The sequence below is a fragment of the Mesocricetus auratus genome, unplaced genomic scaffold, assembly GCF_017639785.1.
Source record: "Mesocricetus auratus isolate SY011 unplaced genomic scaffold, BCM_Maur_2.0 Super-Scaffold_100027, whole genome shotgun sequence".
Taxonomy (NCBI): Eukaryota; Metazoa; Chordata; class Mammalia; order Rodentia; family Cricetidae; genus Mesocricetus; species Mesocricetus auratus.
In genome coordinates, this window is record NW_024429208.1 from 7,520,040 (window position 1) to 7,540,713 (window position 20,674).

Below are 20,674 nucleotides of genomic sequence, written 5' to 3' on the forward strand. Positions count from 1 at the left end.
GTCTCAAAAAACCAAAAAGAAGAAGAAGGAGAAGGAGGAGGAGGAGAAGGAGAAGAAGAGAAAGAGGAAGAAGGAGAAGGAGAAGGAGAAGGAGAAGGAGAAGAAGGAGAAGAAGGAGAAGAAGGAGAAGAAGAAGAAGCCTTTATATTTAGAAATATATGGTGAAACAGTAATGTCGTCTCTGAGCTTGGTAGAGTCAGGTCAGTGGGGAGCGGCCTGAGCAGTGAGAGGTCAAAAGGAGGTGCTGGGGACCCTTGGGGCTACGAGTGGGGAGCTAAGGCTGCAGTTTGCTCTCCTTTTACCTTAACACATGTGTGATCATGCCCCTAGATCTGAGGTTTCACCCCCTCCTTCCTAAAGATGATTTCAGTAATAGGTCTGGAACACAGTAATAAATGGAAATTTCTGTTATTATTTCATACTCTTTTTCAAATGCAACGACCAGAAAAACATCTCCTACATTAGAAAGGGAAATGAGGACTAATACAGATTTTATTTTAGCAAACAAACAGCATGATTGCCTGCTGGTTAGCTGTAACCATCTATCTTGAATGTGATGTCATTGCTAAGCACTCTTAAGCAGGAGACGGCTCAGAATGAACAGTGTGCTCAAACTTACGTGTAAAATTTACAGTTTGGGGGCGAAATTCACATGTGGATGGGTGGTGGGTAGGTGGATGGGTGGGTGGATGGATGGATGGGTGGATGGTTAGATAGATGATACACGGGATGGCTGGGTAATAGCTAGGTGGGTGGATGAGAGATAGGTAATAAGATGGGTGGTGGATGGAGTTATGTTGTTAGTATAGATAGTGGGTGGGTAGATGGATGGGTGATAGAATGGATGATGGGGTAGATGAATGGATGAGTGGATGGATGGAGAGGAAGGTAAGATGGGTGACAGACAGGTGGGTATTAGGATAGATAATGAATAGATGATAGATGATACATGGGTGGGTAGATGGGTGATGGATGAGTGGATTATGGAGAGTTAGATATTAAGACATAGTGGGTGAGCAGATGGATAGGCAGACAATACATGGATATCTTGTAATGTTTTCTTTGGTGTACATGTCTGTGGTCTCTTTTTCATATTAAATATTTTCATATTAAACACTTGTTTCTCAGGCTCTGAAAAGGCAGTAGAACCCCCACCCTTTTAACCCTTCCAAAAATGTGAAGACAATGCCCTTGTTCTGGAGTTGACTGTTTGGGAAAGTGGCCCAGCTGGTTTTCATTCACCCAGCAGCCAGCTTGAAAGGCTCTGGCAGCTTTGGGGATGGGCAGAGCCTGACAAGCCCACAGAGGCTTATGTAAAAGCTTAATAGCTGGCAAAAGCTTTAGAAAATGAATCAGTCTATGATGGACAAAGTAAAAGGACCATGAATTGGTTTATTCTCCTTGGAGGAAGGAGCTAAATCAATGCTTACTCCTAGGCCGCAGTGTTGGATACCAGCCGTTGAGAGCCAGGCAGACCTGAACTGTGAATCGAGCATGGGTGGGGCACAGATCTGGGAGACCCCCTCTTCCCCATGGAGAGCAGCTAAACCAGCTTCAATCACAGCCCATGATCTGACATCCTGAGCCCTGAGTCATACGAGTTGACTTTGCATCAGGACCAGTACCCAGGCCATCATTCCGTGCCTTTATCTGTGGGGTTGATGATGACACCAGACTTCTGAGGTTCGCTTGCACTGTCTCTGGCCTAAGGGTTGGCTCTGCCCCTGGTAACTGTTGATAATGATGGTGATGATGATGTTGATACTACATAAAACCATGGGTCACAAAATATGCCCTAGTGGTCCTCACTGAAAGTTGGGGTTGGGAGCTCCCAGGACCTGTTCCTGGTGTATGTGCTATGGGCTGGCTACTCAGAGGAGCCCATACAGGCCTGTGGGAAAGCCCTCCCCATCTAGAGATGGCTTGCTGAGCTAAAGGAGACCTCAACCCTCCTGGAGGGAGCGCACACTGGTCGCTCACCTGCCTCAGTTGGGGTATTTCTGGTTCTGCATGATGGTTCTTATCAAGGAGTCCTCTGCCCTCCAGTATCTGCTGTCCTCATGACACACTAGGGCACAGTGACTTGCCAATAGAGGTCAGTGGGTCACCTAGAGCAAGCACAGCCTTGCTGACAGAATTCTGGAGCTGACCTCCGTTTGTCCCACTCTGATGGAAACTCCCAGAAATGCTGGCTGCATGTCTGTGGTGTATCTTGCTTGTGAAATGGTCTTTGAAGGGATAAGGCCCCCTGGGTTTACATGGCCAATCCTGTAATCACAATTGCCACTCAGCCAAGCAGGTGATAATGAAAAGCTCCCACTTGCCAGGGTGAAGCCTCATAGCATGCCTGTAGCCCAGGTAGGGCTGTCTTCACTTTTCACATGGAGGACCAGAGCCTCAGAAGGCTCAGGTATCTGTGATGGTCAAGCCGACCTGAATTCATGTTCCCGATTTCCCTGTACATGCTTCTCTGCCATGCATGTACCTGGACCAATGCACAACCCCAGCACGTGGGCAGAGCGATCACAGAGATAGGAGGGCAGCCAAAGGAGCACAGCTGTGGCCAGCCTCGGGCTTCTGAGGTGGGGCACAGCCAGCCACAGGCACTCAGTCCCACAAGTTGCTGTTAGCAGATCACGCTCGCTGCCGGGCCCTCACTCTTCACAGCCCTAAAAGCTGAGAAGTGTAAGGCAGAAGTTTGTACCGTCTTTGCAACAGATCCGTTTTCATCCCACAGATTTGTACACCACCCTAATATTTAAAGCAGACATAGGCCATTAGGCACCGTGTCTGTAACATCACATATTCTATGAGCCATATTTATAGACTCAGTGCAGTATTAATAGCAACAAAGAAAAGCACGTGTGACCCTTGTGTTTGGAATTGGGGGTCCAGGTTCCAGGTGGCAACCGCCAGTTCGGTCAGTCTCAGGGAGGGTCACTTGGCCTCAGAGTATCTTGGACACTCTCAATAAAGCCCTATTAAGTTGTACAAAGAGGACCCAGACTGCTTAGTTCTTTGAGCCTGGAGAGGCCTGAATGCCTGGGCACTGTGTGGTCTGTGACTTGCTAGGAGTCTTACATGGGTCAGTTGGGTCTCTGGAACATTGAACTTGTGTGGTCACCTTGCAGGGTCCTAGTGAGCACCTGGAGCATGGGTCCCCAGGGTTCCCTCTCTGAATTCAGCATGACCATTAGGGACATCTTCTCTTTCCCTTTGGCCTGTGCACCCGTGGGGTCACTAGGCACGTGGCTGTCTCCAGGCCTGCGGTCTTTATAAAACTGCTCAGTCTGTGCCTGCCTTCCAGGAGGAACTGCCGTCCCTGCTCTGGATCCCTGGCCTTCTACCCAAAACCCCTACAAGGCTTCTCTTCCCTTCTGACTCTCTCTGGGTCCCTCCTGCTCCTACGACCCCACCCCCAGCCATATGCTGTTTAAATTCCAGCTTCCATCCTCTGGTTAACTGTTTGATTTTCTCCTGTTCTTGTCTTTATGCCCAAGAGTTTTCTTCCCAAATCAGAATGGAGAAGACCTTTTCTCCTGTCCTGAGACTTTGATATGTACAGCGTCTCTTGCTCACACCTGGTCCTTTGGGAGTGAGGAAACGTTTTCCTTGTTATAAAAACCCCACGTATTCATTGGAGAAGACTGGGAAAATGCAGTGTAACATCAAGGAGAAAATAAAAGCATCCATCATCCTACCCAAGGAGCTGCTGTTGTCACCCCAGGGCCCGGGTTTCTGGGTTCTCGTGCAAGTGTGATTGTGTGTGTCCCATGTGTGCATGCCTGCGTGTGTGCACTGGTGTGTGTGTGTGTGTGCGTGTGTGTGCCCATACATGCATGTCTGTGTGTGTGCACTGGTGTGTGTGTGTGTGCCCATACATGCATGTCTGTGTGTGTGCATGTGTGTCTTTCTCTCCCACAGTTGTGCCTGATCTTTTGGTTTTGTTTTTTGTTTTTAACATAGCTCCCATCAGCAACCTTCCCCCTGTTGCGTTAAATGGTCTTCAGAGGCGCTGTGTCAGTGCGTTTGTAGTGCTCTGTCTGGGGATGCACTCAACTGTAACCATCTCAGTGTTTATGAGACCCAAGGTTTCAGTCCATGTTTTCCCCGGAAACTATACAAAAGGAACTTCCCCAGCTGTGAAACTCATGGTGGGGTGCTGTGCTGAGCAGGGGGGTGAACGTGAGCCCAGGAGGTAACCTAGTTTGCTGTGACAATTGGATGAGCTCATCTATAGGCTGCACCCCAATGGTGTCTGGCCAGCACGTGGTCAAAGCTCCTACTGCCACTACTTCCCAAGGGCAACCCCTGCAAATGGGATTCCAAGTGGAAGGGAGTATGCCTCTTCAAACTGCTCTCCTCGGTGGCTGTGTGGAGACCCATTCCTTAGCTAGCCATCTTCCACACTGCCTCAGAACACACACCTGGTGTTGCCCACAGTCTTGAGGACAATGGTGGCTTTATAGGAAACTGCAGAGAGAGCACAGTGAGATCACAATGCCCTGAACCCAGCTTCCTGGCTCGGTGTCTTACATAAACCACCCATAGTAACACACCCTAGGTGCCACCGGTGGCATGGTTCATCTAGGGGACCCAGGCCCTCATCGTTCCTGGGCCTGTTTTGTTCACTATAATGTCCCATCACCTCAGGGGTTTCCTATCCTAACCATACCTACACCTTGCTGTCCTCACCCCACCCATTCCCATCCAAGCCCTGAACAAATGTCTGCCCCCACCCCCAAGAAAGGCACCGATGACAGGCAAAGGAACGACTCCATCAGTCTATTCCATCCAAGTCCAGCCTGTGAATCCGTTATTGGGCTTACTCACATAGCATGGGTAGGCATTACTTTAGGCGTGTGGGTGACCCCAAAAGAGCCACATAACTGAAAGTCTCACCTAGCATGGATATGACAACTCTCCCATAGCTGCACTGCTGGAGTCCCCTCCTCTGTCCACAGCTGGCCTAGGGCAGGAGGGACAGACTGATCTCTCAGGGTCTAACAACCTTCCCTTCTCTACCTTTCCATAAAGGAGTCTTAACAGGCTAGATTCGAGGCCAGCCTGGTCTACAGAGCGAGTTCCAGGACAGCCTCCAAAACAATACAGAGAAACCCTGTCTCGAAAAAAATCAAAGAAAACAAAACAAAACAGGCTAGATCTGGAGGGTTCCTGATGACTACAGTTGCCCTGATTTCAAGGAGCTAATGAAATACTTGGAGAACAGTGCTCTATATCCCGGGTGTGGTTGGTGACAACTGACAGTCACCCCAGAAAGCACTGGGTCCTTCCCGCTTGGGGACTGCCCTTTACTTTATTCTGATACCAGTTTGATCATCATTAGAATTTGCTTTGATTCCTCCAAGTCAGTGTAAATGACTTCTGACCCCCGTTGCCCCTCATCTCAGTTGGAAGGTTCCTGGTGCTAGCTTGACACAGACACGTACTGGATGCCATCATCAAGTTAAGAAAGTAAACAAAGGGTCTTCAGATACAGGAGCCTGGGGGGGCTGAGGCAGAAGACCCTGGGGATCCAGCAGCAGGAGGAAGGGAACCCAGCAGGGTCCCAGCACTCTGGGCTCACATGTTCCACAGTAGCTGAGAAACTGCTGGGGAGGGCGGGGCGGCTGTAGGATTCCTCAGAGGGAGATCTTCCTGGGGATTTGGAGTTCAAAGAGACTCAGTGAAAACTGTTGCTAAGGCAATTGACTAAAAGATTCTACCTTCAGGGCAACGGTAGCTGTGAGACACGAAAAGCTGCGTGTTCTACAGCAGCCCGCTCCTCAGTGCGATTTTCCCAACATGGATTTTTTAAAAATAGTTTGAAAGGTAACTTGGGCTTTCAGAAACATGGAGAGGGGGCTGGTGCCATCCGGGTTCCCAGCCTTGCAGGGTGGTGTGTCTTGATGGAGCGGATCTAGACCACAGGAAGTTCCCAGGCACTGCATCTCCCCCGAGGGCGCTTGCTGGGCTGCCGCTAAGACTAAGTTTGGTTGGTTTTTTTTTTTTTTCCCAGCCTATCAACTCAACCCAAACCTCAATTGCTGTTTGATTATCGTATTTGCTTTGGCCTGGGAGAACTTCGTAACTGGGGAACCACACAGCCTGTGTTAGAGAGCCATGGTTTCTGGTGGTCATTGGCTTAAGGCCAATCTGTATAAACTGATGACATGGTTTAAGGGGAAGGTTTTTATTGAGAGAGAGAGAGAGAGAGAGGGAGGGAGGGAGGGGGAGAGAGAGAGAGAGAGAGAGAGAGAGAGAGAGAGAGAGAGAGAGAGAGAGAGGGAGGGAGGGAGGGAGGGAGAGGGAGAGGGAGAGAGGGAGAGAGAGAGAGAGAGGGGACAGCCAGGGGAATCTGGAAGAGTCCAGAGCAATAGCCTGGACATGGCTGTCTGTGAGAGAGTGGGGATAGCAAGAACTAGGGGGATACTCAGAACAGTAGAGGACAGGGAATGGATAAAGCATAGTGAGAGTAGCTGGCTATGAGAAGGGTGAGTAGTTGCAGGGAGGGGAGGGCCAGGAGACTGGTGTGGGGGCGTTAGAATGTGTAACAAGCACTTGCCAGTGGGGACTAAGAGCCAGCCTGGAGACTAGCGTGGACCTTGATATGCTGATAGGCACCACAGGTGCATGTTAATTGGAGAGCTGTAGGTCCCTTCTGCTGGAGGTAAGGGAAATGACTCCTTTTGGTAGATTGGAACCAGTTTCATGAGTTCCTGAGGAATGCTGGCTTTTATCTAACCACCAGAAACCCTCCCATATGGGTTGAGCTCACTGCTAGATATTTGGGCTGCCTTTTGGGGTGTGGGGAACTGGAGTTCCCTTTGGACCCGACACAATTCAAAGGAGTATCTCCTAACCCTAGCAAGAAATGTGCATAGAGGCTGCAGGGAAGCGCTTCAGACTTCAGACAGATGACAGATGCATGGAGATGAGCGGGTTGGTGCTCCCTCAGTGTGGGGGAATTCACAGATGATCACCAGCAGAAGTGTGCAGGGCAAGAGGCTGGCTGCTGTGCCCTGGTCCCCTCTCTATGAGCTCCTAATTGCCAGGATGAGGGAACAATCATGCCTGCCATTGCCAGCCACTTTTTGAATTAATAGAATCTGTATATCAAGAGTAAATGGGGTAGAGACCCCAAGAAGTCACTTTGTGCTTGGAACCCAAATCTAAGGATGCCATAGGAAGCTTCCTCATGCACCTGTGTGACCCATCAGTGACTCATCAGTGACTCATCAGTGACTCATCAGTGGCCCATCAGTGGCCCATCAGTGACTCATCAGTGACTCATCAGTGACTCATCAGTGACTCACCAGTGGCCCATCAGTGACCCATCAGTGACTCATCAGTGACTCATCAGTGACTCATCAGTGACTCATCAGTGACTCATCAGTGACTCATCAGTGACCCATCAGTGACTCCTCAGCGACTCATCAGTGACTCATCCGTGGCCCATCAGTGACTCACCAGTGACTCATCAGTGGCCCATCAGTGACTCATCAGTGACTCATCAGTGACTCATCAGTGACTCATCAGTGACTCATCAGTGACCCATCAGTGACTCATCAGTGACTCATCAGTGACTCATCCGTGGCCCATCAGTGGCCCATCAGTGACTCATCAGTGACTCATCAGTGACTCACCAGTGGCCCATCAGTGACCCATCAGTGACTCATCAGTGACTCATCAGTGACTCATCAGTGACTCACCAGTGGCCCATCAGTGACCCATCAGTGACTCACCAGTGACTCATCAGTGGCCCATCAGTGACTCATCAGTGACCCATCAGTGACCCATCAGTGACTCATCAGTGGCCCATCAGTGACTTATCAGTGACTCATCAGTGACCCATCAGTGACTCCTCAGCGACTCATCAGTGACTCATCCGTGGCCCATCAGTGACTCATCAGTGACTCATCAGTGACTCATCAGTGGCCCATCAGTGACTCATCCGTGGCCCATCAGTGACTCATCAGTGACCCATCAGTGACTCATCAGTGACTCATCAGTGACTCATCAGTGGCCCAAAAGTGACTCATCAGTGGCCCATCAGTGACTCATCCGTGGCCCATCAGTGGCCCATCAGTAGCTCAAATAGCTGCCTGTGAGCTGCCCTCTTTGGAAGCCAGGCTGGCTTCCAGGAGTCTCAGCTTAGGGCAGATCTCTGTCTAGAACTTACTGGTCAAAAAGGCAGGTTAAAAGGGTCAGCTTGGGGGCTGCAGAGTGAGTTCTGGGCCAACTAGAACTTTCATAGCAAGACCCTGTTTCAAAAATTGAGAGTGGGGGCGGCAGTGGAGGGGGTAAGATCAGTGCTTCATAAAACTTTTTATTAATTTATTTATATTTTATATGCATTGGTGTTTTGCCATCGGTGTTCAGTCCCCTGGAACTGGGAATTACAGACAGCTGTAAGCTGCCATGTGGGTCCTGGGAATTGAACCGGGGTCCTCTGGAAGAGTAGTCAATACTCTTAACCACTCAGCTATCTCTCCGGTCCCTCATAAAACTTTTTTTAAAGGGTTTTTCACAAAAGTGGGTTTTTAGTGTGTACAAAAGAAAATATATCTTTACATGCATGCTCCAAATATCGAAAACGAGCCAAGGCAAAATGGTACAGCACATCTGCTGCCCAGCCAGCACCTCCCTGGCACCCACCTTAGGACAAGGTTTGGCCTCCAATCTGACTACCGTTGTTAGAGCACTGAGTCTGATCATAGGTGCTTTGGACCAGGACACAGGTGAGGGTTGAGAGTGGGGTCTAGAGGCACTCCCAGTGGGCTGAGGGCTGGGAGGGTCAGAGTTGGAGCCTGACCTCCAATCCTTGGAACCTGGACCTGTTTGGTTCACCAGACCCCCTGGTGTGACAGGCTGCTTAGCTGCAGGTTGGTATCCTAGTAACCTCACTGGGTCAGCCCCTTCCAGGCTCCAAATGAATCTTCAGGCTTAACATTGCACCTCCAGATCCCTGCAATACCACAGAGGTGAGCTGCAGGGTCATTCATGACCTCAGGGGGAACGTTAGAAAACAGTCCCACCCTGAATGGGGCACCGACACCAGCATAGGTCCTACCTGTTCCCATGGCAGCTGAAAGAATCCTCCAGCCCAGGTCCCCACTGTGCTGCGGGAGGACCATCACTACCCAGCATCCACAGCAGGGTGCAGCAGTGGCTTCATGGCATCTGTCCTGTTTCCCACTCGGGAGACAAACCATCAGACGTCGGCGGTTCCACTCCAGAACCTTCCAGCTCTCACCACTCACTTTGCCTCCTCCTCGGCGCCCCTCCAAGCCCTGCTGCATTTTGTACTGAAATTCACAGTGGCATTAACGGAGTGTGAAGCCTGGTGAGATGCCCTTCTTGGGGACCGGGAAGCTCTTTCATCCTTGCTTTGGTTTTTAGAAGATAGGAAGGTGGGCCAGCATCAGTGTTGCTCCATTGGGTTCTACGGGGCAGTCAGTCATCTGGGGATCAGGTCTGACACTCTGAAACGCTCTCCCAATTTGTACAGACAGCACAATGAGGGGTTTGAACCAGGCACCCGAGAGACCCCTCTTACCTTCTTCCTTCATCTCAGAGTGGGACATTCAGGGGCAAGGGAAAACCTCGATCACTCTGACACATTTTAGACAGAGCCTCATCCGAAGAAGGAGGCCTCTGGACTCAGAATCCAAGATGGCTCTTTCCAGCTTAGGAAGCCATCCTGCCCTTTCTCTGGCCCAGAAGCCACTTGGGGCCCCGTGTCTATAACAAGGTTCGAAGCAGGGGGCTGACTTGAATATAGACTAAGTAACCAGGGTCAGTAGTTGCCAGGGTGTACCCTCAGGTCAGGTGGCCTGAGATGAAGCCTCAATCCCAGCTGGCCACACGGGTGCTCACACATCCGAGCGCCACTGTTTCTTTGAATTGTGCTTGGTTCTGCCGACTCTTGGCAAGTGTCAGTGTTCTTTTCCGTGGGCGGCTTGGAGACTGGATGGGGACGGGTTCCCGGGCGAAGCTGCTCTGTGACATTCACGGGTCTCAGCTGAGATAGAGAAGGGCCAATACCCGGTGAAGAGACGCATTCTACTTCGTCATTTGTTCCTCTTGTCACTGTTTCAATGTCACAGTGCCACCAATCAAGCCACATGAAAGACTTTGGGCGATTTTCCATGCAGGCTTATGAGCCCCGATCTGCCTCTGAACACTTGACGGCAGGATAAAACCCTGTGGCTCTGCCTGCGTTGGCATCTTGTTTAAACTTCAACTTCTTTGTTTCTTGTGCTGTCTGCTTCTGGGGAATGGACAGAAGATCTACACAATTATTCACCATCTAGACAGCCAGCCCTGTGCCCTTCCCGAGGAGGCTGCCTGAGGGTCTCACGGCCACATCCTGCAGCCAGTTGGTTTTTGCAATCAGTGACAGCTGGTCCAAGCTGGGCATTTCCTGACTCCAGCCAACCCAGCTGGAGTCCAGTCCCCTCTGGCTTCTTGCCGCTTCCCACTTAGACTCTCCTGGCACTGGCTCTGCTGGAGACTAATTAGCCACCAAGAATCGTGACTCTCCTTCTCATGAGATGACCGTATGTCAGAAGGTTTCTGCTCAGCTGATGTTGCAGTCTGTTCAGAAGAGACCTCAGAAAAGCTTACATAGCCACGGAGTGGAGGGATGTGGGTTCACACGTGCTTTCTACTGGAGGCACCCCATGTAATCTTTTCTGCTCATTTCACATGTCTATACAGCCTCCCTAGGCCTTTGTCACAAATGATGTCAGAGGGTGGTTCTTGGTCCCAGAACAAAGGCGGCGCCCTAGCTCCAGCTCAACTGTTTGCACACGAACAGCAAGGGTGACAGGTGCCACAGGGCCTTCCATTTGATTGGCTGGAAGGCCTACCTTTCTATTATTATTATTATTATTAACCATTATTATTATTATCATATTAATTTTACATCCCAGCCATAGCCTCCCTCATCCACCTCTCAGTCCCTCTCCCCCATTCCCTCCTCCAACCCTGAAACCCTCTCCTCTTCCGTCTCCATCTAGGAAAGGGCAGGTCTCCCGTGAATATCAATAAAACATTCACCTTTTCTTTTTTCTTTCCTTTTGAGGCAAGTCTCAGACTCCCCATGTAGCCCAGGTTGGCCTCAAGTTCATGATCCTTATGCCTCAGCCTATCAAGGGCTGGTTTATAGGCGTATGCCGCTCGCTGTCTGTGGCTGAGACTTTTACCCTTCAAATGTGAAGTCTCAGTTCTTCCCTGTCCTATCTTTGGAAGCCCAAGCATTAAAAAAAATTCTCTTTCCTTCACAATTCATCAACAGTTCCTATAAATCTGGGCGAACACCCCTCTTCTCAAGCTCGCCAGGACCACCCTCGCAAGGCTCTTAGCCCGCCGAAAGCTAAGGTGTTTCTTTTCACTGGGAAAACTGTGACTCCAAAAGCAGGCTACTCCCCACCCCCAAGAGGAAGTCCAAGGCTCTGACCCCACAATGGTAGCCCCGGCTCTTTGAGTTTCGCCCACTGCTCTGAAGGAACCTCTGCAGATAACTCCGTTGCCATGGAAAGGAAAAGACTATTTAATATAATTTCCCGAATGTGGGGAGGAGGCGGGGATGGCAGGAAAAACCAGATATTATTTTAAAATGTTTCATTTCAGTTAAAAAAAAACCTGCCTGTTAAAATTGTTAAAATGCTTAAGAAACGAAAGGGTGTCTTCGTGGAGATAGGAACACACAAAGTGAGATATCCCTGAGGTTCACTCTGTCCTCTGCGGTGACTTCCACTGGACGAGCGTGGCAGCCTCGCCGTGGGGTTTCTCAGTGAACGGGAGTTCTGGACAGCCTGTGGAGGTGGGCATGGAGGCCTGTCTGGACTCCACTCTTTGGGTCTGCAGTTTGGTGTGGTTCTTCCCTGTGACCTCTGAACTTCTTCAGCGTCACAAAACTTTGGCAGTAGAACCTTAAGGAGTATCACCGAGGGCTAAGCCAGCACTAGGTGACAGCCCTTGTGGGCCCATTCCTCAGAACTTAAAATTGAGGCACAAAGAAGTGGGTGAGGCCTAGAGAGATGGGTAAAGAGACTTGACTTGCAGCCATGGCATGTGTGTGTACTGAATAAGGGCAAAATGAGAACAAATTTGCAGCACAAACCATGGCTCAGAGGCCATGCCAGGAGTGGTCATGGTAGAAACAAGGCTGGTACTGGGTAAAGGTGTGTCCCGCTGACAGCAGAGACCAAAGATGTGTGTAAGCATCAGGATGAAGAGAGAACAGGCGGCCTAGGAGAGGGGAATCCATGAAGCTGGAGCCAGAGACCAGAGTGGGGACACTTAGCCAGGACACAGGCTAGGAGGGGATAAGCCCTAGGACCTTACATGCCCAGCAAAGTTAAATCTCTCCTGTGGTCGACAGGAGCTAATAGGGACCCTGCAAAGAAAAGTGACACCGGGCAAGGGTATGACAGAGATAGGATGAGACAGGGATTGAGCCAGAGAGGAGGCTACTACAAGAATCAGGGCATGAACAGAGACGAGATCAAATGGCATCCTCAGGAGGGAACAGGACGCATCGGGGACGGTGTAGATGGATGACGCTAGTCAGCCCCGGTGCTGGTACAAAGGGTGGAATCCGCAAGGCATGAGCAAATGCTGGTTTATATCATTGCTGGTCTGGCAGCATGCAGGAATTGGCCTTAGTCACACAAAGGCCACGTTCACAGGAGAGAGTCGTCTGAATTTGCTACGTTTCACCATTTCTAAGTAGAGCAAGAAGCAACTCAGCTAAAAAAGACTGTGCCAGGCATCAAAAAGTAACAGACGTTTTATCAGCCTAGAGGGCATTTACCACAGTAGCCCAAGATTCCAAGGGAAATGTCTATTGAATGAAAGTGGGGTCTAAGGGGTGCCCATGATCCTAGCAGCCCAGAGCTGGAGACTGGGGCAGGGGGATTTCAGTTCTGGGCCACACAGTGTGATGCTGTCTCGAAAAGGGGCGGGGACTCTAGCTTAGTGGCAAACACTCCTTTGATGTACAAGGCCCTCGGTTTGATCCTCAGTACAAGAGAAGGAAGGGAGCGAAGAAGGGGAAAAGAAAGCTGTGATAAAGCTTGAATTATTAGTCGCAAGAGATTATTGTAATTGTATTATTATCTATGATACAACAATACATATGAATATATTATTATAAGAGATATTAATTATTAAGTACAAGAAGAGATGGCAACAGTAGTAGGATGACTACCGGTGAGAAAGAGCTGAGACCCACTCACATCAGGGCTCTGGTACAGACCATGCCGGGTGCAAGACAAGCCCTCGCTGTCCCATAGGGCCAGGGTTGGATGTTGGGTGGCACCCAGTCGTGGCGCGTACAATTTACATTTTGCTGTGACACTAGCAATTCACAGCTGTTTCCTTGTCATTTTTGAGTCTCCCTTTAATCTAGTCTTTCGGTCCCAGATCCTCATTCCCCAAAGACTAAAAGGCAATCTCTCTCTTTTTTTTAATCAATAAGTATAAATTTGCTTTCCCCATAACAAGTCTGTGAGGTGGCTGGAGACCAGCTGTGCTGGGATACCCTGACACTTCATCCTCAGCGTTGTGCCAAGTGCGGCCTCGGTCACTGCAGGCACGGAGAAGCAGGCCAGTGATTTGTTTCCACCTAACCAAGGGGTTAAGCTTTTCCACAATCCGTATACACTGATCAAATGGGAAGATGCCCATGTGACATCGTAGAGCCCACAGTTTTGAAAGTAACTGGTTCTGAAGAGCAAGGAAGCAATACATGGAACCCAGCGTCTCCATGGAAACCAGCTGCCGCTCTGCTACTTCACTGCCTCTGATTTGTGCTTTTGTGTGTGTGTAAATGCATGTGTGCGCGCTTGTGTTCATGTGCATGTGGATGCACATGTGTGTGCAAGCATGTGGGAAGCCGGGGGTCACCCTCAGTAGCCATGCATCTTGTTTTTGAGGTAGCATCTCCCGCTGGCCTGGCGCTCACATGTAGGTTAGGCTGGGTGACCAGGGAGCCCTAGGGATCCTCCTATTTCTGCCTCCCTGGTATTGGTATCAGAAGCATGTGACAACACTTGGCCTTGTACTTGAATTCTGGGGACTGAACGCCTCCTGCTTAGACAGCGGGCGCATGAGTCACCGAGCCAACTCCCCAGGCTACTTCTGTGTTTTGCAGGTGGTTTTCAGCAAGTACTGCAACTCCAGTGACATCATGGACCTGTTCTGTATCGCCACCGGCCTGCCCCGGTGAGTGTCCCCTGTCTGTGCCCTCTGTGATGAGGACTGTGTCATCCCCACAATAGACCAGAGGAGGGTGAAGCTGCAAACGGGGGTCAGTGCAGAGAAGGCATCTGCTGTGATTTCCCTCAAACCCAGTGAGGCAAACCCCACAGAAAGCTCAGTCACCGCTCCGCCACCTCCCCAGCAGCAGCGTCCGGCTGCTGGGTTAAACTCAGCAGAGCCCCCTTTCTGCTGGGTCTCCCCTCCCGCTTGTTCGCACACTGTTGAGGAAGGAGGTGGCTGTGTTTGCTCCGGCCTTAAATAACTGCCAGCGCCTTTGCTCTCATCAGCAAAGGCACTGGCAATTATTGTCGTCATCAGCATTTGACACGCTGGTTTCGGAGGTGACTTAAAAGCTGTTGCCCATCCTACCGAATCCTCAGAATCCCCCCTACAGTTTCTCTCCTAATCCAGTCTGTACTAGCGTGGGGATTTTCCAATTACAGGCTGAGCCTTGCTAGTCCCCAAACCCCAAGTTCTCCAAAATCTGCAACAGTTTTAGCGCTGACCTGACACCAAAAGTAGAGAATGCCGCACTTGACCTCAAGCGAGCCATGTGTCAATCGAAAAACAGCATGAAAGGCATGGATTGTGTGTTTAGGGGGGGTCTGCTCCCCGTAATAACATATCCTGTATACTCAGGTAGCCTAAAATCAAAGGAAAAAGAGAAGGAAAGAAGGAAGGAAGAAAGAAAGGAAGGAAGAAAAATCCCATACACTTCTGGTCCTGAGCATTTTGGTTAAGGCACATGTGGCTCATTTTAGCACCTAATTTTCCACTAGAAAGGGTGATCAAAGGCCAGGCATGATGGTGTGTGCCTGTAATGCTGGTATTTGGCAGGCTGAGGCAGGAGGATTGTGAGTTAGAGGTCAGCCTGGAATACACAGTGAGACCCTGTCTCAGAGACAACTAAAGAAATAAATAAAGAGAAAAGAAAGGCGACCGGGTGTGGCGTTGGATGGGGACAACTTTAAAGTTGGGGTCAGGGTCAGTGGAGGTGACAGGGATGGGACGACGGGTGATGAGAGCTTCCCACAAACTAGTGAGGCAGGGGACTGAGGCCATGCAGCTGTATGCAGCTGTGTTCTGGAGGCGACGGCAGATGACCGAGTGCAGTAAAAGCAACCAGCACGCGGGTAGCTTTAGGCAGCAAATATTAAGAATTGTAAGACACATGCTGTGCTCACATCTGCCTTTACTATACTGTGAGACTAGGGTCTCATTTCTGTTGTCCTCACTGGAAAAACTCACAGGCCCCTGGGGAGCTGGCTCCACAGGTAAAGTCCTTGCTATACGAGCAGGAGGACTGAGTTCCATTCAATCCTGAACACTCACATGAAAAGCCAGTGTGATAGCACACACTTGTAATCCCAGTCCTACGGAGGCAGAGACAGCCAGATCCGGGGGGCTCACTAGACACTTTCAGTCCCAGTAAGAGACCCTGTCTCAAGATTGAAGGTGGATGGTGCCGAGGAATGCCATGGAGGTTGACCTCTGGCCCGATGCTCCCACGCAAGCATGCGCTCATCCTTATTCACGCAAATTAAAATACAGTCATAGAAATTCACAGCTGAGGATCAGAGGGCTTAGTTCACTTGCAGAGGTAACAGCTGCTCAGAAGCCCCAGAGATGAGAAGCTGGGGAGGAAATTGATTTCGACTGTTTAAGTCCGCTTTGTGGGGGAGCCTTGGGACTGACTCCAGGGGCTCTCCAGTGGTCCAGAGGCAGCCAGATAAGCAAATGGTGGCTCCTGTCTCTGATCTGTGTTAGTTCTGGGCACCGCAGCTTCCTCGGTCTCCCAACTCAATAAATTAGCCTTGCTCCAATTCCCACTTTAAATTATGTAAAAATTGGCAGGATCTTAAAATACATTTACCCTTTTCATTTGGTCTGCTAAGGGAGGGTGGGGGATAACCTGCTGCCCTTAGCCAACAGGACACCTGGTCCCCAGTTCTCGGGGCCTGGTTTCTGTGTGCTCTGTCAGGTGAGGCCCACGTGCAAGGGTGTAGAGGGGCAGTCCTGACACGAGTGTTTTGCAGGAACACCACCATCTCTCTTCTGACCACAGATGATGCCATGGTCTCCATCGATCCCACCATGCCTGCGAACTCAGAGCGGTAAGCGTCTCTCTCTGGGGTGTCTAATGCTTCCACGCCATGTGCCAGGGAGTCTGCAATTTGGTTTTGTTTACTACTGCTGGAAAGTGTGAAGTTTCAGCTGAGAGGGGAAGAGGCAGATGGGAAGCAGAAGGAGGAGGCTGGGTTCACTCCTTCCTTCTTGGGAAGCCATGCTCCATTCTTAGTATGGGCCCTATGAGGAGGCCGATTGCAGACACCACGGGGGAAGTAGGCTAGGAGCATATCTGTAGCCTGAGGGGTGCTTCTGGGAGAACTAGGGCTCCCTGGGGACTTTGTCTCCTCCACTTAAGCCCTTGCTGGAATAGTCTATGCACAGACAAAGGTGGCTGAGGCGCAGAGGGTCAAGGATAGCGTAGCCAGTGACTACCACCGGAAACGAGTCGGATAGCAGGAGCCAGTTGTCCGTATCCTCAGGAGGACATGGGACAGATCCTTTGAGCCAGTGATGCCACTGTTGCAGGTGGCCTGGAAAGTCCCTAGTAGTCTCCATGTCATACAGGCAGTTTGGCTAAACCGAACTTAAAATGACCCAGCTGGTGAAGCATTTGCAGGAAAGCTTAATGGCATGATTTCAAACCCAGAACTCTTGAGAAGGTGGAAGGAGAGCTGGTGTCCGGTGCTGTGTTGGGTTAGGGATGTGAATGCGGGGACACAGGGAGGTATTTAGAAGGCTGGGTGAGTCGGGGACATGAACACAGTTGTGGGCTTAGACCTAACTGACCTAGGTCTGCTGGTTGTTTTTCGAGACAGGGTTTCCCTGTGTAGCTTTGGAACTTGACCTGGAACTCTCTGTAGACCAGGCTGGCCTCAGATTCACAGAGATCCACCTGCCTCTGCCTCCCTAGCGGTGGGATTAAAGGCGTTCATCACTACTGCCCAACATTAGCAATGTCTTTTAAAGGACTTGGTTGACTCCCAGACTCCTCTATGATTTATTGACCCAGATCTTTGTAAAGCTCTGCAGAGGGTTCTAGAGTGCAGCCTGGGGTGAGAACCCACTGCTGAGGGGAGCTTCTGAAATTACCCTGGACCTAGGTGTGAGCCTGTGACCAGAAAGTTCTGTTCTGATTCCAGCTTGTACCACTCTCAGAAGGTATAGGATAGACTCTCTGGCCTTTGTGACCCCCCTTACACACGCACACACACATACACACACACACACACACACACTCCCCCACCCCGAAAGGACAGGCCCACCCCTGACCCACCATTCCAGATGCCCACATCTGCTATATGCCTGATCACTTGTGTCTGTTTTTAACTTTCCCCACCTCTGAAGACCATGCGGCTGTTCAACTTGGACATGGTCACCTCCTCCTGTCCCAGCCTCCCACTGGTAGAAGGGACTTGGCTGTAGGCGCCAGGTCTCATCTAAGCTCGTGGAACCTTCCTGTTTCCCATTCACAGCATGGATTTCCCATGACTCCCCACGTCTCTGAGGTCTCTAACCGGCTACCTCCATCCTGGTCAAATGGGTGGCCGTCTCCATCTCTCACGGCTTCATGCTTTCCTGCTGTGTTTCTACACCTGTTCCAAACCCCAAGTCACAGCCGCAAGGTGGAAGGCCAGTCAGCTTCCGCTCTCACTTGGAGTTGGCAAGACATGATGAGTGGCCTTTTCCTCAGGACCAATAAGTGAGAACAGACGTATTGGAGCCTGGCCAAATGGAGCTACAGGTTCACCCTCAGAGGGGCTTTTCCCACCTGGCCCCTTTCTCTGACCAAGGAATGTTCTAGGTTTGGCAGTGTCCAGCTCTCGCTGCCGTGTCTTGAACCCTGCCCCTACTCTCTTGCTGGGGAAGGGGAACAGATGCTCTGGTGGCTTCAGGAGAGGGGGGCATATGGCGCAGCATATGGAGAGAGGACAGGCCCAGAATTGACACCGCACATTTCTGACATAACACAAACACATCGTGGGTTTCCGATTTTAGCCAAGTTGTGAGACGTGCAGCTTCTGCTGGGTAGAGCAGCCTGGCCCCGGCAAGGAGGCCTGCACGGCCATCCTTCTGCTCAGCACACGTGCCCTGTGGATACCCAGCTGGCGCCAGGCCGCTGCCTCCCCGAGGGTCATAAAGAAGACCAGTGCTCAGTGCAGAAGTCCAAGGCCACTTACCATCTCCAGAGGGGGGAGGGGCTTTGTCATTTACATTATATTAACAACGGCGAGGAAGCTATAACTCAATTCACTTGGAGCCAAGAGTTTATTCAGTCCCGGAAGACACGTCACTAGGTCCACGGAACTGAGCTGAGAGGATTTGGGGACCAGGGACCAAGGCTGTGGAATGTAGCCAGGGAGCTCTGCTACGGTCTGAGTGTCTGGCAGTGTCTGGCCAGTGGCATCTGCTTACAGGTTCCATGCAGACCAGAGAGCACTGTGGATGACAAATGGGTCACCATCCTAAAAACACCACGACAGTATTTCTGTCACAGAATACGTCTCCCTTCAGAAGCCCACACCTGAACATGGGGCATCATTGCCCATAACAGACGCATTTTGGCCTTGTTCACCTACCTCCTACCTCAGAGGCTCTCAGAACAGGAACGAATGAGTCAGCGCAGGTCTGAGGGTCCCCGGACTCTGATGCCTCCTCTTGACACCCGAGTCCCTAAGGTTTGAACTTTCACCCGCGTTGCTAGTCCACAGCCAGCCAGCAGCTGTCTCTCTAGCCTTCTAGTGCTTTTGCTACCTGGTTATAACTTCTGCTAACCTGCTGGGTTTAAAAAGAAAAACAAACAAACAAACCAGTTTCCCCTGAGGTTAGCTCTTAGTACTGGACATTGTCCACCTTTGCCTGGTTTCCACTGGCTTCAGAAGCCTGTCTCTGCACTGGTTCACATCAGTGGAGAGCCTCTCCCTGCCATCCGAGTAACCAGGGTCCTCTGCACATCTCCAAACAGGCAGGTTAATAATGGGATGCCTTTTTGACAGGGTCGGTGGCTCCCGTGCAGAAATGAAAGGGAGCTGATTTGCCCTGGTTTGGGATAAAATTAGGCAAAGAATGTCAGAGTCCTTTGTCCCACCTGATACTGTGTCTTTTGTTCTTAGTAATACCGATGACAGAGGTTCAAAGTTTCATTAATCAAGTATGAACATCATAAAGGAACTTGTTAATGTGATTTTTAAAACGAGATGCACGGGGATGAGAGAACTCAGAGCAGCCACATTGGGGGAAGGGGTGCTGGGGTGCAGCTTAGGGGCCCAGCTGTGCAGGATGTGCAAGGGCCTGGTGTTCCGTCTCGAAAAAGAAAACAAATCACCAAGCTGAATTGTAATGCTCCCTGGGGATTGCTTATCTCTGGCAACAGCCAGTGCCTCTGGCAGCCGCTCACTGCAACTACTCCTCTCTTGCAGAACTCCCTACAAGGTGAGACCCGTGGCTGTCAAGCAACTATCTGGTAAGGCCCTGATACCACATTTTAAATAATAAGAGAGAGACAGAGATAGAGACAGAGTCCTAGCTTTTTCCCAGGATGGAATGTATGTGAGTTAAGTGTTTGATTCTGCAGCCTGCTCCTACTGCAAAATCTGAAACCTCGTGGTCTTGTCCTGGTGGCTCCCCTGAGATCCACCCTGACCCAGAGAACATGCTAGATACTGGATGTCATTTTTACCTCATTCTACCTCCATTCCCAGGCCCACATCCATCTCCATTCCTGGGAGCTGCCCAGTCAGGCCCCATGTCCCAAGGTGCTTCAGCCAGGCGTGGGATTTTGTAAGAATCCTGTCTCCTTTGGGATATTTTTAAATCACTTCTATTTGTATGTGATTTGTGCATAATAAAATGCTCCCACTTCATCGAGCACCTGGATGCGTTTTGAAGAATCCGCACACTACTGTCGCTGTCGATGAAATCGAGGTTTCCGTGAACATTCTCTCATGTCGCTTTGCTGTCTTGGTCAACAGCTGGCTTACTTTTGGGGACTGTCCAGTAGATGTGTTTCCCAGAGTTTGCATGAGGCGTTAGGGGGAGGGGTGGAAATGTTTCTTATTCGTGATCTTGTGAAACCAGACGTCAGTCTCCCGTCGTGTCCTTCCTCAGGAGCGTCCATGTTGCCTTTTGAGACAGGGTCTCTCACTCTCCTGGGTCTTACTGACTGGGCTAGGCTGGCTGGCCAGGGAACCCCAGGGATCTTCTGTCCCCCCAGCCCGGGATTGCATTCAAGTGCCACCGTGCCCAGCAGTTTATGTGACTTCACCAACCCAGCCATCTCCCCAGCCCCTTTCCAGAGCTTCACACAAGAAAAAGAGACCCAGGAAGTGACTCAGCA

General features: G+C 50.6%; 1 protein-coding gene across 4 annotated transcripts in view; it reads left to right on the top strand.

Moving 5' to 3' along the window:
• The window catches only part of Pde9a (phosphodiesterase 9A), an 88,669-nt gene that overhangs the window by 15,267 nt on the left and 52,728 nt on the right, over positions 1-20,674 (top strand). For all 4 annotated transcript variants that reach the window (XM_040732232.1, XM_040732231.1, XM_040732234.1 and 1 more), the window contains exons 2-4: positions 14,165-14,235; positions 16,308-16,385; positions 19,758-19,801. In XM_040732232.1, coding sequence (XP_040588166.1) covers positions 14,165-14,235; positions 16,308-16,385; positions 19,758-19,801 — 193 coding nt within the window. The remainder of the gene's footprint in view (positions 1-14,164; positions 14,236-16,307; positions 16,386-19,757; positions 19,802-20,674) is intronic.